General features: G+C 39.6%; 2 protein-coding genes across 2 annotated transcripts in view; one reads left to right on the forward strand and one right to left on the reverse strand.

Moving 5' to 3' along the window:
• Positions 1 to 3,389, forward strand: part of TEX10 (testis expressed 10) — a 58,304-nt gene extending 54,915 nt beyond the window's left edge. Inside the window, 3 exon segments of the mRNA XM_009586853.1 lie at positions 556 to 737; positions 1,702 to 1,912; positions 3,152 to 3,389. Coding sequence (XP_009585148.1) covers positions 556 to 737; positions 1,702 to 1,912; positions 3,152 to 3,265 — 507 coding nt within the window. The 3' untranslated portion in view covers positions 3,266 to 3,389.
• A 1,038-nt stretch (positions 3,390 to 4,427) lies between these two features.
• INVS (inversin) overlaps positions 4,428 to 14,995 on the reverse strand; it is a gene marked incomplete at its 5' end in the record, with an annotated part of 55,831 nt that continues 45,263 nt past the window's right edge. Inside the window, 4 exons of the mRNA XM_009586854.1 lie at positions 4,428 to 4,543; positions 5,766 to 5,819; positions 7,524 to 7,604; positions 8,608 to 8,840. Of these exons, the coding sequence (XP_009585149.1) occupies positions 4,428 to 4,543; positions 5,766 to 5,819; positions 7,524 to 7,604; positions 8,608 to 8,840 (484 nt within the window). The remainder of the gene's footprint in view (positions 4,544 to 5,765; positions 5,820 to 7,523; positions 7,605 to 8,607; positions 8,841 to 14,995) is intronic.

Genomic DNA, 14,995 nt, shown 5'->3' on the forward strand with positions numbered 1-14,995 from the left:
GCTGTGGGCCCACCATATGTTTCATTAGCTTTAATTTAACTTGGCTCATAATGCTGTCATTCCTGTCGAGCCTGTCGGATTTCTAAGGAGACTCACCCTGATGAGGATCCAGTAGAAGCTTTTCTTTCTGGAGAGTAAATCCGAGTTTCCTTCTACCTCAGTGACTGCTCACTGCCGCTTCATGACACGGAAGGGCTGCTCTGTCCCATGATATATGCTTAAAAGGAAAGACCTGTCCAAAAGATTCTGTTTGTGCCGGTACCATCGTTCAGAGCAAGGCTCAAAGCAGTAGTTTTTTTAAAATATGTTTGAGATGAGTGTTTATTTAGAGGGGATGGAACGAAGATGCCTGTTTAACCTTCTGTTCGTATGGGTGGCAATTTCTTAGGAAAACAGGGATTTGAAAAAACGCAGTAGCGTGTAGAACTTGAACAGAAACAAAGTAATACATGTCATGATATGAAAGAGATTTGTTCAGCTCTAGGCATGCTTGTATACCAGCAAAAAAACTTGTGTATAAAGTGATGAACTTGGGTTTTTTTTTGTTTAATACAGGTTGGATTGGTTGTAATACCCGATAGCACAGCTGGATCTGTTTTATGTGCCATAAATAAGCTCTTGGATCAAGCTTGCATCCTAAGTGAAAACCTGCACAAGTTCTTAGCCTCTTGTTGTTACAGTCTTCTGTACTTTCTGCTAACTTTAGACAAAGAGGATGCAGAACATGTACAGAAAAGGTAATGCTGCTTTTCTTACCATGTGAATTGTCTCTGCCTTTATACCCACAAGTATTTAGAGCTGTAAAATGAAAGGATACCCCCCCAATTTATTTTGCTGTCTTTTGCTTACTTCAAAACAGTACTTGGATTTAAGATGCAAAGTTAGCTGGAATTATTTAAAACAATAACTGAAGAAGGTTTCATCTCACGTTGTTCCAGTTAGATGTCAGAACCATCCTGACCTTAGAAAGGTGGATATTTATACCTTAATCTTTAGCTTTAGCCTTTAGTTGCATTAGATACATTGAAAAGCAACATGCTTGTACTCTTAACTGACTGATATTTCAGCTTTAACAAAACTTTTCAGGCATCATTTTATAGATTGCAAATCCATTTGATTTAAAAAACCAAAAGCTACAGATACCAGATTTAAATAAGTTTATTTACCTGTATAACAGAAATGTCTTTAAACAGATTAAACTTCAGATTTTTCCTCTAACTATTCCATATACAGGAAAGTTGTTCAAAGGTTACTTAAAATTCAAGACGTGTTTTTAAAGCTGGAGTCCTCCTTCACTTACTGTATTTAATGACTTGCATGTCACAAAAAGCTGATTCCGTTGTTTCATTTCTTATGAGTCTTAAATAAAGATTCACGTATATGTGAACAATGACTGAAAGAAAAACCTCTTCCCAGCTGCATCAAGCAGAAATTACACTGCGTAAGAGCTTTAGCAACATCTGTAGCTCCAGGGCAGGACCTTAATTTTTTTTTTCCAGTGCTGTACATAATTTTAGAATATTTTCAAGTTTAGCATTTTCTGGTACAAATTTTCTGCTTCGGCACTAATTACGGTGAAGGCAATTGGCATGACTGAATTCAGAGGCATGTTTACTTGTACAGCTATGAGGCAGGTTCACAGAAGCATACTTGAAATACGTGTCCTGGATCATTTCAATTTTTGTTCTCCTTTCCTCTCAGGGATATGCTGTGGGGATCATGTATTTCTGCATTAGCACTCCTGCCACGGTTACTGAGACTGATGCTGCAAAGCCTGCAAGTGAGCAGGATCTGTCGGGAAGAACTGCCCGTTGTTGCTCAGTTGCTTCGCTTACTGATGCAACATGGGCAGCTCAGGAGCCATATGATCACAAATGAATTTCTGGTGCAACAGATTATCAAGGACATCATGGTATGAAACTTCTTGTTGTTTCCCAGAGACTACAAGGACGTACTTCATGTTTATGTTTAAAAATTATTGCAAACCCTGAAGAACAGACGTTTAGCAAAACACAAGTCATGGTTGTCTTTTATTTGTCTTGGAAGCGCAGGCTGTGTAGCAGGTAGCTACTTGTCCGAGCTCCTGTGGTCATTGCAGAGATGAGACAGTTCTGAAGTTTAGCTTGCACCAGTCCAGCGGCCCTGGACAACACTTGGCTTCCTACCAAAATGCACGGGAAGCAGATTACCCACACAGCCTGTCTGAGGGAGAGCTGTCGAGAATAAGAAACTAGTCTTTTCTGTTTATTGGAGCCGGGGTATATAGGTGTACGAAGGTGTTATTAAATCAGACAAACTCTCTTAAATATGTACAGTGCAAAAGATACTCTCTTTCAAATATAGCAAAACCCAGCGCTTCTATTGACACGTCTACGTTCCAGTGGTTTTGAGACTATTAGAGTTGCTTCTCTCTTCAGAGAAAAAATCTGAAACTGCCTTTGCACAAAGCTCTTACTAGTTTTGAGCAGAGAGTTTGTACGTCCCACAGGTTTCAATAAGCCAGACGTATCCATTAGTACCTTTTAAAAGGCCTGATACCAGAAACATAACCTCAGTGGTGGCGAAAGCAGATGTAAGAGAGTATCGTGCAAGTTCTCGCACAGAGAATGAGGTGGTTGGTTTCCTTTGGTGTTGAAATGCCTCAGCCAGTTTTTGTGATGTTCCACTGCGGGTGGCTGGTGGTTGTTGTTGTTGGCGTTTCTTTTAACCTCTTATGAATGCTCAGGAGAGTGAATTACTGGACCGTGGGCTATGTTGGTCTGTTGGTAGCAGTTCTCATGTAGACTGGGGTATTGAGCTCTCCTGCTTTAGTAGAACCATGCTCATTTGCATTTTAGTTGACTATAAATTGCAGAATTGGAAAGTAAGCAAGCCACTATAATTAGCAGTAAGGAAATCACATCTGGTGTAATTCACACACTTCACACTGCAACACTGACTTAGTGTACCAAGTAGTAACACTTTAGTATTTCGGCTTTAACAGATATACCATGTTGAGATGTATAAATGAGAAGAAAAACGTGACTGTGTGCAGGTGAACAAGGCCATCTCGTACCTTTAACAGTGCACCTGATTAACTGTAAAAACAAAGCGAAGCTTTGCAAGTGCTGTCGGTGAAATTGAGTTTTACCTTTTTTCCCCTTCTTTCTAGACACTGAAGAGTGGTGAAGTTCAAGAGCAGTGGCTAACAGACCTCCATTACTGTTTCAACATCTACCTTGCCTCTCATCCCCAGGGACCTGGCCCTATAAACGCGGTATATTAAAGAGGTCGCACTGCATTTATTGTAAAGCATTTACTTCTATTTAGTTTTGAATGGAAGATGTTGGAACAAAGCTTGTCAATTTTTTTGTAAGTGAAACAGAATAAAAATTTTACAAAGAACTGCATACCTCTGTTGCCTTTCTTTTCAAACAAGTAGACGTTACTGGAAGTTGTTTTAGTAGATGTGGTGACCACAGTAAGGGGTCTTAAAGAAAATCCAGTCTCCTTGAAGCTTAAGTGCTTGCAGAGAAACAGACTTATATTGACTCCAATCATCTATTATTTCAAAGCATCATATTAATTTAAAAAATTATGTAACACCAACTAGAAGAAGAAACAGAAAACAATATACTTTGAAACTAGAGTTTTTTGCTGAGTTCATATTTTTAAATACTCTGTGCAAAGTAAATACTGTACGCTGGCAGCTCCAAAGCTGTTAGAAGAACAAGTTTTCTTCTAGAATAGGTCCCATGTTTTCTTGCTTTCTGTAGAAAGTCTTTTTGTGCATGTATAAAAATAGTTATTAGTATGGAAAAAATTGGTGATAATCTCAAAGGGTAGAAAACACACCCCTAGCAATTTCCATAGGCTGTGGAAAGCAATTTACTTACTGAGTGTTTTTTGTCAACATCTCTACTTTGCCTTCCAAATCCATAGCTAGCTAAGAAACAATTGTTTCTTTAGTACAGAAGTGGATCATGAAGGCTGTTCTTCCCTTCCTGTTTGGATTTTGAATACATTTAATAAATTTGAGGTGAAATGGAACAGCAGTCTTTCAGAACTGTTACATCTTTAGTACAGTTTCCCTCTCCTTTGAAACTGCATTTGATGAACAAATTCAAAATTCCTACTTTTGACAACGGAAAACTTTGGAAGCCCCTGCAACTCTATTGTAATGCTGGGCTTAGTGCTTCATTTTCTGTTTCCAAATGCAATTCAGATTTCATGCTGTCAGTAAATAAATTAACAGTTGCATTTAAAAACTAATTTGTACACAAAATAAAATGAGTCCAACTCCTTAGAATTCTGCTTGGCATGTAATGCTGAGATAATACAAAATTGAAAATGTGTTCAAGTTTAATATGTTGTAGATGACTTGTACATTATGAAAGATAACAGTTGTACCGGAATGTACTTTTTAAATTCCAAACATTCAGTTTTGCTTAGTGCTTGAGTCTTGTATTTTTTGATTTTGCAGCAGTGGTTGGTCTCATGTTGTATGAAAATTGCTTTGATTTTCCCATGTTCTCCAGCAAATTAACACAGTGTAGGTTGTTTACTGTAAAAGAACAAAATGGTTTTGATGAGTAACTCTAGTGGATAAATGGAAGTTTAATCTACACTGCATTCTAGATTTCATAAACAATGAATCTACCAGGAAAATAACATGCCTTTTTCCTGACATCTCACTGTTGATTATCTGTAAATAGAGTTCGGTTTCTGTGGCACCCGGTACAGCTTACAGGGAATGCTACTGCATATGTTTAACGCAACCTATAATAATGGAGCTTAACTGGAGATTTACCCTCATAAATGAATGAAGGTTTCCAGGCTGACGGTTCAGTCACTAACACAATGCTCTTGGCTGTTTGCTGAAGAGCAAGAAGAGATTTTGTTGAGCAATATTTAGCAACGTTAGGTACTGGGTCATTTCTAGAAGGTAGGGGAAACTAGTCCAGGGCTAAAGCAAGTACTCTCTGAATTATTAGAAAGCAGAAATGAATGTCAGCTGACCATTCTCTTCAGTTTTGAGTCTGGCTGAATGTCCGGACTCATTCAATGTTCTGATGTACTGTAAGGTGCTACAAGTAATATGTGTGTTTTCCTTTCCCAGTTTTGTAGAGATTGGATGCAAACATTTCAGTGCTTTATCCCATTCTAGCCAGGGTCATCCCAAGTGCATATCTGAACATTTCATGGAGGGGGTGAACCCAGCACATCTTAAGGATGTCTTTCTAATGCCAAGAATTGCAAACCCTCCTCCTTTACAACTCTATAAACACACTTTAATGTCCACAGTGAAATAAAAAAATGGGCTTATCTGTCTGGCCTGCTGCAGAGAGCCTCTTTAAATGCCATTTACTGAATTGACAAAAGGCATCTAATTAATAAAAACATATATTAAAAAGGGAACAACTTTCAGGCTCCAAAATGTTTTAATTGTAACAATCATAAAGGCCCTATTTGCCGGAACGTTTCAAAGCACAATCATAAAGGCCCTATTTGCCGGAATGTTTCAAAGCACCTATCCACTGTCTGTCTACCCCACTGCAGGCTCCTTTTCTACCTGTCACTCTCTGCCCCCCTTACTTACTTGTACATTTCCTTTCAATACCTTCTGCGTGTCCCCACTCCAAAGTGTTTGGTCTGCTTATGCCAGTAAGTTAACCGAGTTTGGTGTCAGTCTCCTGTTACAGATTTGTCACAGCATGCTTTTTTCCACTAGCTATATGAACATTAAATCTAGGGCTGACAGTCAGTCTACACCTTCCCAGATGTACCTTCTGCTAGAGAAGACTCAAACTGAACTGTCCATTCTGACCTACTCCAGGCACCTACGTCAGAAGTAGAGTATCTGGCATTAGCCACTGACAGCTCTGAACTTTTCCAACAAATGTAATGTTGTCATGCACAAAGGCAGGCAGATGAAAAACATGTTATTGTCTTTAAGTAAGGGCTAAAGTTCCCTGAGCTCCTATTAGGTGAATAAAAGTAAGTAGTGTTCTAAAGGAACTGGGCAGAGTTCCTATCGCTATCCTATTCGTCACCAAGTTATGAAAGCAAAGGACACTCAAACCTCAAAAGAAAGCCTTTTTATTTCAGAAGACAGGGAGATCTGTTGTCCTGAAAAGTTAAACGAAAAGGAGCATTATTTGCCAAAGCTCTTTTAAAATTCAGATTCATGTCTGCATGAAGAGGTGGCAATCAAACACCTGTCCGGTCATGCCTCTTAATTAAAATAGTTTTCAAACAGTGGAAGAAAAAAGCCTCTGTCTCTTAGCGAGGCAGAAACTCGCAATTCTAATCAACTCAAGGATAGGTCTACTGTCAGATTTCCTTTTGACTTAATAGTTTTGTAAACTAGTTGGAAAATGTATTTTTGCTTCCCTTTGCTGTCTCCTTGAAGCATTTGCATTGTTGCTATCTAGCTGTGGCCTGCCTCTGAACGACATGTGATACAACCACGAAGACCAAATGACCAACTGGGCGCTGAATCTTCACCTGGTGAAGGGCTAACATTATCATAGCTCCCATCCCCGAGTAAGTGCACAATACACTTGAAAAAAATCTTAAAAATGCTGTTCAGTGAAGAAGTAGAAGGAGAGATGACCGTGTACTCTAACTTCCTTTCTAGCTATCTAGCTGTCAAATAATGCCACATGCATGAAAGGTCCAGCCTTTAATGACTTTCATAATGCTTTCACAATCTCTGTTCTTCGATGCTCTGCTGTATTACGCAGTGTAGCCCCATCTGTCTGCACGGCTTGACAGTCCGGATTGTGCCAACCCTACTGCCCCAATACCCATTCCATACATAAAATTTCAGTTACAAACAGAACTAAGGTTTTCCCAAGGAAGACCTGGTAATAACTACAAGGTTTTCGAGTTAAGTAGCAAATAAATGCATGATTTTGTTAGAGCCTTAAAAATCACTTGCAAGTAAAACTCTATGAAATAATTGAGGGTCTGTGCACAGTGCAGGAACCCCATTATGCCATTTTAGAAGAAAGGGCAGAGATCAGATGAGTAACTTTGGGTTTTCAAGTTTTTGTCTATGCACTAAACCATGTATTTCTAACAAACAGGTAAATGTTTGTTAAACATTTGTGTAATTGTGTAAATTGTGTAAACATTGTGTAAGGACTTGGCACATGTAGAAATCCACTCTCTTTACTTCTATAGTAAAGTATAGTAAATACTTGAAAATGAACCAAAGTATGAGCATCTGTAAGCAATTTTAACCATAGGTGAATGTTATCTGGCTTATCACTGTACAAGTCCATTATATTAATGTTTTTCCTAATAACAGCCCAATGAAAATAAGTTTTCATATAAATGATTCAACATAAGGATAAAAGTACAGTGCTCAAGTAAGTCCAAAAGTAGTGAAAGAAAGAGCGTGCAAGCACAACACTTTGGTAGTAGTTACGTGTTTTGATACAAGATCCCAGTTCTTGAGCAGATTTTTTTTCTTTTCTAAGATGAAACCAATCTCATATATATATATATATATAAAAATTAAAGTGTATGTGTCCTACCTGAGACCAGCTGCACATCAGAAAGTTTCACCTTAGAAGGAGGTCTTGTTGGCTGATATACTTTGCCTTCCTGAGAACGTCCTTTAACAAACAATATGAACAGCTCTGTGTTTATTCATATAAAGATGTGGTTATGTATAGCTATAAACTATTTAACTAGGCTATAGCATTATTTTATGCTAAAAATTATTCTCATTTGTGATGAGGAAACTCATGAGACGTTCTATATGGCAGAAAATTGTGACAACCACAACTGAACTTTAAAATACGTTAAAATACGTCTTGCAGTTGCTGTAAAAAAGAAGGAAAATAAAATTATTATTAGCTTTATTTCTTTATTCATTTTATCCTTTTTGGCTATCTACAGAGCCATGATAGAAGTGACTTACCACCTGGTAAAGTACATAAAGTTAGCACATCCTTACTCCATCAGCGATTCACACTGTAAAGGAACTCAAAGTTTAAAAGCGATGCTTTTCCTCTGCCCTTCAAGATGCATCCCTTTGCACCGTGCACATTCAGGCATAGTGCAAAGCAGTGCAGTGTTATCATAAAAGATGATCTTGCTCTGCCAATAAAGACCAGCTGTCTTCAAACAAGAAAGTTACTAACATGGAACAAGACCGTATTCTTCAAATGGAAATATTAAAAAAACAATACAAATCCAAAAAAGTTTAAAACAGTGCTTAAAAAAATTAAACCATGATCCAGATAGCCACTGTGCATTGATACAGCCAGCTACCCCCAGTTTAACTGCTCTATTCTTTTTCCCCATCGATATATGTGAGCAGCTCTGGCAACAGAATTATTTGGTTGCTCAAGACCCTTGCTGGAATAATACCACGTGGTGATTCAAACAGCTTTAGCAGCAGCCATTTTAAATCACAGAGGTATTTTTTTTTTTTCAACCTGAAACAGAAATACAATTACCCAGAACACCTGAAATGCAGACTAATTTTTATAAGTAGTTGAAATGCCTAACAATTAGGGAAGAAGTGTATAGAAGAATCCAAAATACAGAGAATACTGTTATAAAAATAAAAACGTAGCTATTTAAAATAAAGTATAGTGAAGACAAAATTACCATATATCTGCTTAAGGATGGACTGCTTGCCGGTTTTTATGGCTGAGTTGGTTTTGTTTATAGATTTCAGATTTTTACACGAAGGAACTGATTTCAGAGGGCTATGGTTCAGCTGTTTCTTCCAAGCAACCTGAATGAAGAAGGCAGCTGTCTCTTGTCTCCATTTGTCTTCATCTTCTTTGCACTGCCGCTTAGCACTAAGAAGCTGAAACAACTCCTGTCTTAGCTGGTAACTAGAGAGCAGAAAAGAGAAGAGCACTTGTTTTAGGTGACCTGTTTTAACTTCAGTGCTTTCCACGCATCAGTTCACATGGTGGATTACATGAGTAACTGGGAAAACAGAACTCCCACTGATGTGCTAAGTCATTTAGACGAGAAATGTTTGCTCAGAAGAAAAAGTAGGAGCTGGGTTCAATTCTGGATGCATCCATTACTTCACACAGCTAATAAAGATCTGGCATTACAGGTATCAAAAGTTACAGTACTACAACATCAGCTTATCAACTGCTTTATAACATACAGAAAATCTGGAGAAGACAAAACCTATAAATATTTATGATATAACAGTATAATCAATACTCTTTTCTCATTTTCACTATATTCACAGCTTAATAACACCAAATTTTCTTGTGTGCCTTACCACTTTGTATTCTCAGTCAATCAGTGCAAGAGACGAGCCAAATCTACCTCTCACAGGTTCAGCTGCACATTTCCTCTACAGGAAACTAAGCTGTTTTCCATTCCTTCTCTGAAGATGCTCCCCTCACCTTGTTTTCAGCCATCTGTTCTTGCTTTTTTTCCCTTCCCTTCAAAGGTTCCCCGTCTCCTGACCCAACCTTGCCACGGCTGCTTTGATCTTACACGCAGTCACAGCCCTGATCCAAGCGGCAGCAGTAGATTATCTGACCTTCTTCCCACTTCGGTGGCTAATGGCACCAGCAACAAAGAGTTGTTTGCTTTTTTTCCTTGAATCAGATATAAGTATTCAATCAGATATTGGCATTTCACACTCACAAGTCAATTAACTGGCCTCGCAATTAACTCTGAATCTTCCCAGTACAAACCTGTCGCAAATAAACACTGAGTAACACTTGTAAAATATTAATTATAAGTGTTTGGTAACAGGCCAAAAAACATTGATTATCCTCTCCTCCAGCATTCAAAAAGGCTTCTACTGGATTCCCTGGTAAAGGGAATGAGGAAGGGGGGAGCAAGAGGTGATTTTGTTCTGTTTCTCCATCTGTGACAAGTTCTAAATTAAAACAAAAGACAACACAACCAGATAGAAATTGTTTAAATATATGTTATAAGCCAATGAGCTATATAATTCAAACAAAACAGCACCTGTATATAGAAAATGAGTACATAAAAGCACAACAGAATGCCAAAGGGGGATGATATGCTTACTTACAGCCCCAATAATTTTAAACTTTCAATAAACTTGGTAAATTACCTCTGTGAAATTTGCTGGGTGAGACAAACGTATTTAATCTTAATTTAGTGGAGCTTCAGAATTCAGGCATGTACTGTTACCCAGCTCATTAAAGTACGTAACAAACATGGGGAGCATCTTACTGCATCTTACCAATAAACGTCCGTAATGCCTGCAAGTTGCAAAGCGCGGTATGAATTCAGAACAGGAGCATTATTAAGAGACAGAAGAAACAAATGATCCAGTTTTGCTAAACACCACATCGCTTAGAACTTTTCATCAGGGTAAGAGAGGAAGAGAAAGTGAAGGGGGGAGCACAATTACAGTGACTTGCTAACACAACTTGAGCTAAGGATGGGTTATGTGAATACCGCTGCAGGAAAAACAATTGGGGAACTGTTTTATACCTGAGCAGAAAAGAATACTAAGCTATTCTCTTGGAATTCGGTAATTACTGCCAGAAGCCTTTGCTGATACGTGAAATGACCCATTCACAGGCACTCCACCTTTGCACCCAGCTGTGAAATCATGGTTGTAGAGAACTTCTGGTAGTTTTTAGCAACAAGACGACAACTGTGGGGCTCTGATACTGAGAAGATGTAGGCAGTTATCTTTAGAGCGTGTGCATGCTTTTTTAATTCAGCTCTCCCGTAACAGATCGTTCTGATCCTAGTGAGAAAAAAGAACGGGACCGAGTTTGATGCTCTATGAATCTGATGTGGTGCCTTAACAAAATAGCCAATGCTTAGTCAACAAAACTACTGCACATAAAAGAAACGTGGAATATATGTGCAAAGTGACAAAGCTGGCAAATGGTATTCAGATTCATTGTTACAGAGGCTCTAATCTTAAAAAATACTGCCGGTAAAGTATGCGTGTAGCAACAATATATAAAAAAATACAGCTTGACTCCAGCAGGAGAGCAACAGTGACAGCAACCAACTTCCTTCCAGCTTCTGTCGACTCACTGTGGACCCTGGAGAATGGTACAGGCCTCAGTGCCCCCCCCGAGAGAGCGAGCCAGACACAGAATCTGTAAGCCTCAACGAGCAGGATAAGCAATTAACCTTTGGCAAGCCACACACCTTAAAACACACTTTTGAGGACTACATTTATAAAGTTTGTGGACTGTGGGAATTGAAACATTTGCCTGAGAAAGCCAAGTTTAATATACTTAGGTAGACCAGTACCATTGTGCTGTAGCTCACAATAGCTCTCAATAAACTTTCAATAAATAAATCACGACTATAAAATTTGCAGAGTGAGACAAATATATTTAATCCTAATTTAGAGAAATGCGGGAACTCAAGCATGTACTTCTACATGTTTCCATTAACGATGTATAATTCTATTGCTGGCTACAAGTACATGCTATTTACCAGTGCAAGCCTGGACCTAAAAGATAAACACAAAACTGAGCGGGACCCACAGCCACAGAGTAGGTACCTGCTTAGGAACTATAATTCGGTGTACATTGGATGGGAAATGAGGTATTTCAGAGAGAGTGTCAGAATAACTGACATATTAGTAGTCAGCACATACAGCTTGCCTAGCGTCACCTCGCTGGAAACGCTAACCGTGACTTCTGGGCAGGCAGGTGCCACCATCTGACTTGGGATCATCCTAAAATACCCACACCACCTCTTTTTTTTGAGATATATATGAACTCTGCTTCAAAGGAAGCGGCAGAACTCTCTTCACTTTAAAAATAAACATTATTGCTGTGGTAATAGCATGGAAATCAGGAGGAGGAAATCTGGTCCAATTTCACAGCTCTCATCATCCATTGGAGTGTTTCAAAACAGACAATAAAGCTCACATTGAGCTTTGAAGCATAAGCAGAAAAGGCGGCAGAACTGGTGGGCCTGGAAGAGAGAATGCAGGAGGGAAGCATGGCTCTTTGTAGCAGTGTAGTGCTCTCACCTCGGCATCGCTGGCCAATGAACTGTTCTGTGTTCTGCATCAAAACATGCACTGAATTAAATGCATTATGATATTGCTGCAAACTTTATGAACTCAATCAAAGCTCTAGCAACAGTAAACTGTCCACAGACGTAACAAAATGACAATGGAGGAACTGCCAAACTAATGTCTCCTGCAGTATTGCAGAATTTATGAGCCTCGTTAGTGTTCTATAAAATAGGAGTTTTGCAAACAGAACAAATATATTTATTTTTCTTTATTAATTCTTTAAATAACAAATGTCATTTAAACAATCTTTAATCCTCACAATTTCCAAAGCGGTGTAAGTAAGTAGTGCATGCACTTCTTGCTAAGATAACACAGCACTGCTGTTTCAGCAGGGGGATAGTTTAGAAAGATCTATCCAAAATGTTTAGATAGTCAAAACTTTAAACGGAATGCAAAGATTTCTACACAGGTAAGCTAGCTTGACACAAGGCTTTAGATCCCAGTTCCTGTAAGGAAATTTGCACAAGCACTCACTACACATCTTTATGCTTTGACTGAAAGCTACAGCATGCACCTACTCTTTTGTAAGGATTTTAATTTGGTGTTAAGTGAAAACAGAATAGCCTTCAGAAGCAACAGTATCACTTACGGATATACTCTCCTAACTTACTCCTGACTTACCTTAGCTTTTGATATCTAAAAGGGTCTGAACACGTAAGACAAGAATTCAGGATCTAAATTAGAAAAGAAAGCCAAGGAAGACATTGCCAGCACTGAGCTGCTTACATAGTGTTTGGAAAAATTTGGGAAGGCAGGCAATGTTTATTCAGCCTCTAGCAAGCAGCAGAGAGAGCTGATGGCAGAAGTGGTGGATCACTGGGAGAAGAAGTGACTGCTTTGCTTTGCAGTTCAGTGTGAGTATGAGGAAAATCACAGAACCACAGAATGGTTTGGGTTAGAAGGGATCTTCAGAGATCATCTAGTCCAACCCTCCTGCCATGGGCAGGGACGTCTTCAACTAGATCAGGGTGCTCAAAGCCCCGTCCAACCTGGCCTTGAACATTCCGGGGATGGGGCATCCACAACTTCTCTGGGCAACCTGTTCCAGTGCCTCACCACCCTCATCGTAGAAAATTTCCTTCTTACATCCAATCTAACCCTATCCTCTTTCCGTTTAAAAATGTTCTCCTTATGTCCAATCTAAACCTACCCTCTTTCATTTTAAAATCATTGCTCCTTGTCCTGTCACTACAGGCCTTGGTAAAAAGTCTCCTTGCATCTTCCTTCTAAGCCCTCTTTATATATTGAAAGGCTGCAATCAGGTCTCCCCACAGCCTTCTCTTCTCCAGGCTGAACAACCCAACTGCCTCAGGCCTTCCTCGTAGCAGAGGCGCTCCATCCCCCTGATCATCTTTGTGGCCCTCCTCTGGACCTGCTCCAACAGGTCCATGTCTTTCTTGTACTGGGAACCCCAGAGCTGGATGCATAAATAGCAAATGGAAAGCAGAGATGATAAAGTACGGAAATAGGTGATACTGTACAAAAAAGTCAGAATTTTCACCAAAAAAGAGGCTCCAAAATGAATTAAAAATACCATGTTCCAAAATTTTAACGTTTCACTGGAAAAGGAATGTACTCACAAAAGCCAGTGTAACTTTTATATTCCAACAACAGTGAAAATATAACCTGGAATATTACCGGACTGCAAATCCAACCTCATGCTGGGAAATATTTAAACTGATCAGTAAAAGAGCTGGAGCGAACAGAAGTATTTGCTGAGCCAACACAAATGTTTAAATGGCCACATTTCAGTTTAGGAACAAACAGACTGCCAGCTTGGACCATGGGGCTTCTGGTCTGGTGTCCCTTCCCTAGAAATGGGCACTGTCAGCTCTTTCTGAGAAAGACAAGACACTTCTTCATAAGTTAACTGTAAAAAGCAATGGGAGAAATACCAGTTCTCAAAACTCCACGAAGAAGCAGCCAGTAATACTTGTGTCTCAGCTCCCTGGTATTTAGGGAACATTAGGGAACACTCCACCTTGCAAAATAAGAAACAGAGGATTTTTTAAGCCTGGAAGCATCACTGTAAGCAGGCAGCACAAACTCATGCCTCTTTACTGCCTTTCAGAGCTACGTGGTACTCTCGTAACTTTCGGTCCTGGCCTTGCTTGATGCAGCCCAGAGGACGTTACTGGAGTGGCTGAACTGCCCAGGCTGGCTGCCGCCTGCGGCTGGATGCGGTGACAAGGAGAGCAGACCTGATGTTCCAGCTGCTGAGTGCTCCCCTCTGCTCCACGCTGTGGCTGAGCCGGTTGGATGCAGACGCTGCCCTGCACTGGGAAGACAGCTAGTACTTTGCTCCTGGCACAGCAGAGGGGAGAAACAGCCCCTCCGCATTTCTCCGCGAGGGAACCAAAGCTTCCAGCATGACCCAGAAGAAGGGAGGTCTACCAGCAACTCAGCATTTATCCTGCAGGCAGTTGGGCATTAAGGCCTGATTCTGCTGCTCCAGGAAACTTGCAGGTTTCCCAGGGACTAGTATGAAGGATGTTACTACCCTCTGTATGCTCCCAGACATCCGCCAGCTGCTCCCTTTGATACAGTTTGGTTGGGGGAACAATTTTTGCATCACTACCGAACTATACTATAGGGCGTGAGAGTTGAGTTCTCAAAGGAACTTCCTTCTTATTTTTTCTTTAATTGAATACTAAGAAATATTAAAACGTATATGAAACTGTTAAGCTAGTGAGAGATCTGGAAAGATCAGTTATTAGTAAAAATCAGCATCCACTAAAAACTGAAGAAAATTTCATTGAAAAATAGGAAATAAGAATTATGTACATATCATATGCTTCACCTACAGCTATCATACTCTTCCTGTCAATTTTCATAAGAAATGAAATATTAAGGAGCATGTATATCAAGAATGACTGTATTTCTGAGGACAAAACTCATGCATTCATGAAAGCAGGACAATGCTGTGGGAAGCAAACACTGGGACATCTCGCTCCCTCCTGTCTGCCTCTTCTGCAGAGCAGTCAT

Source organism: Fulmarus glacialis, unplaced genomic scaffold (genome assembly GCF_000690835.1).
Source record: "Fulmarus glacialis isolate BGI_N327 unplaced genomic scaffold, ASM69083v1 scaffold1621, whole genome shotgun sequence".
Lineage (NCBI taxonomy): Eukaryota > Metazoa > Chordata > Aves > Procellariiformes > Procellariidae > Fulmarus > Fulmarus glacialis.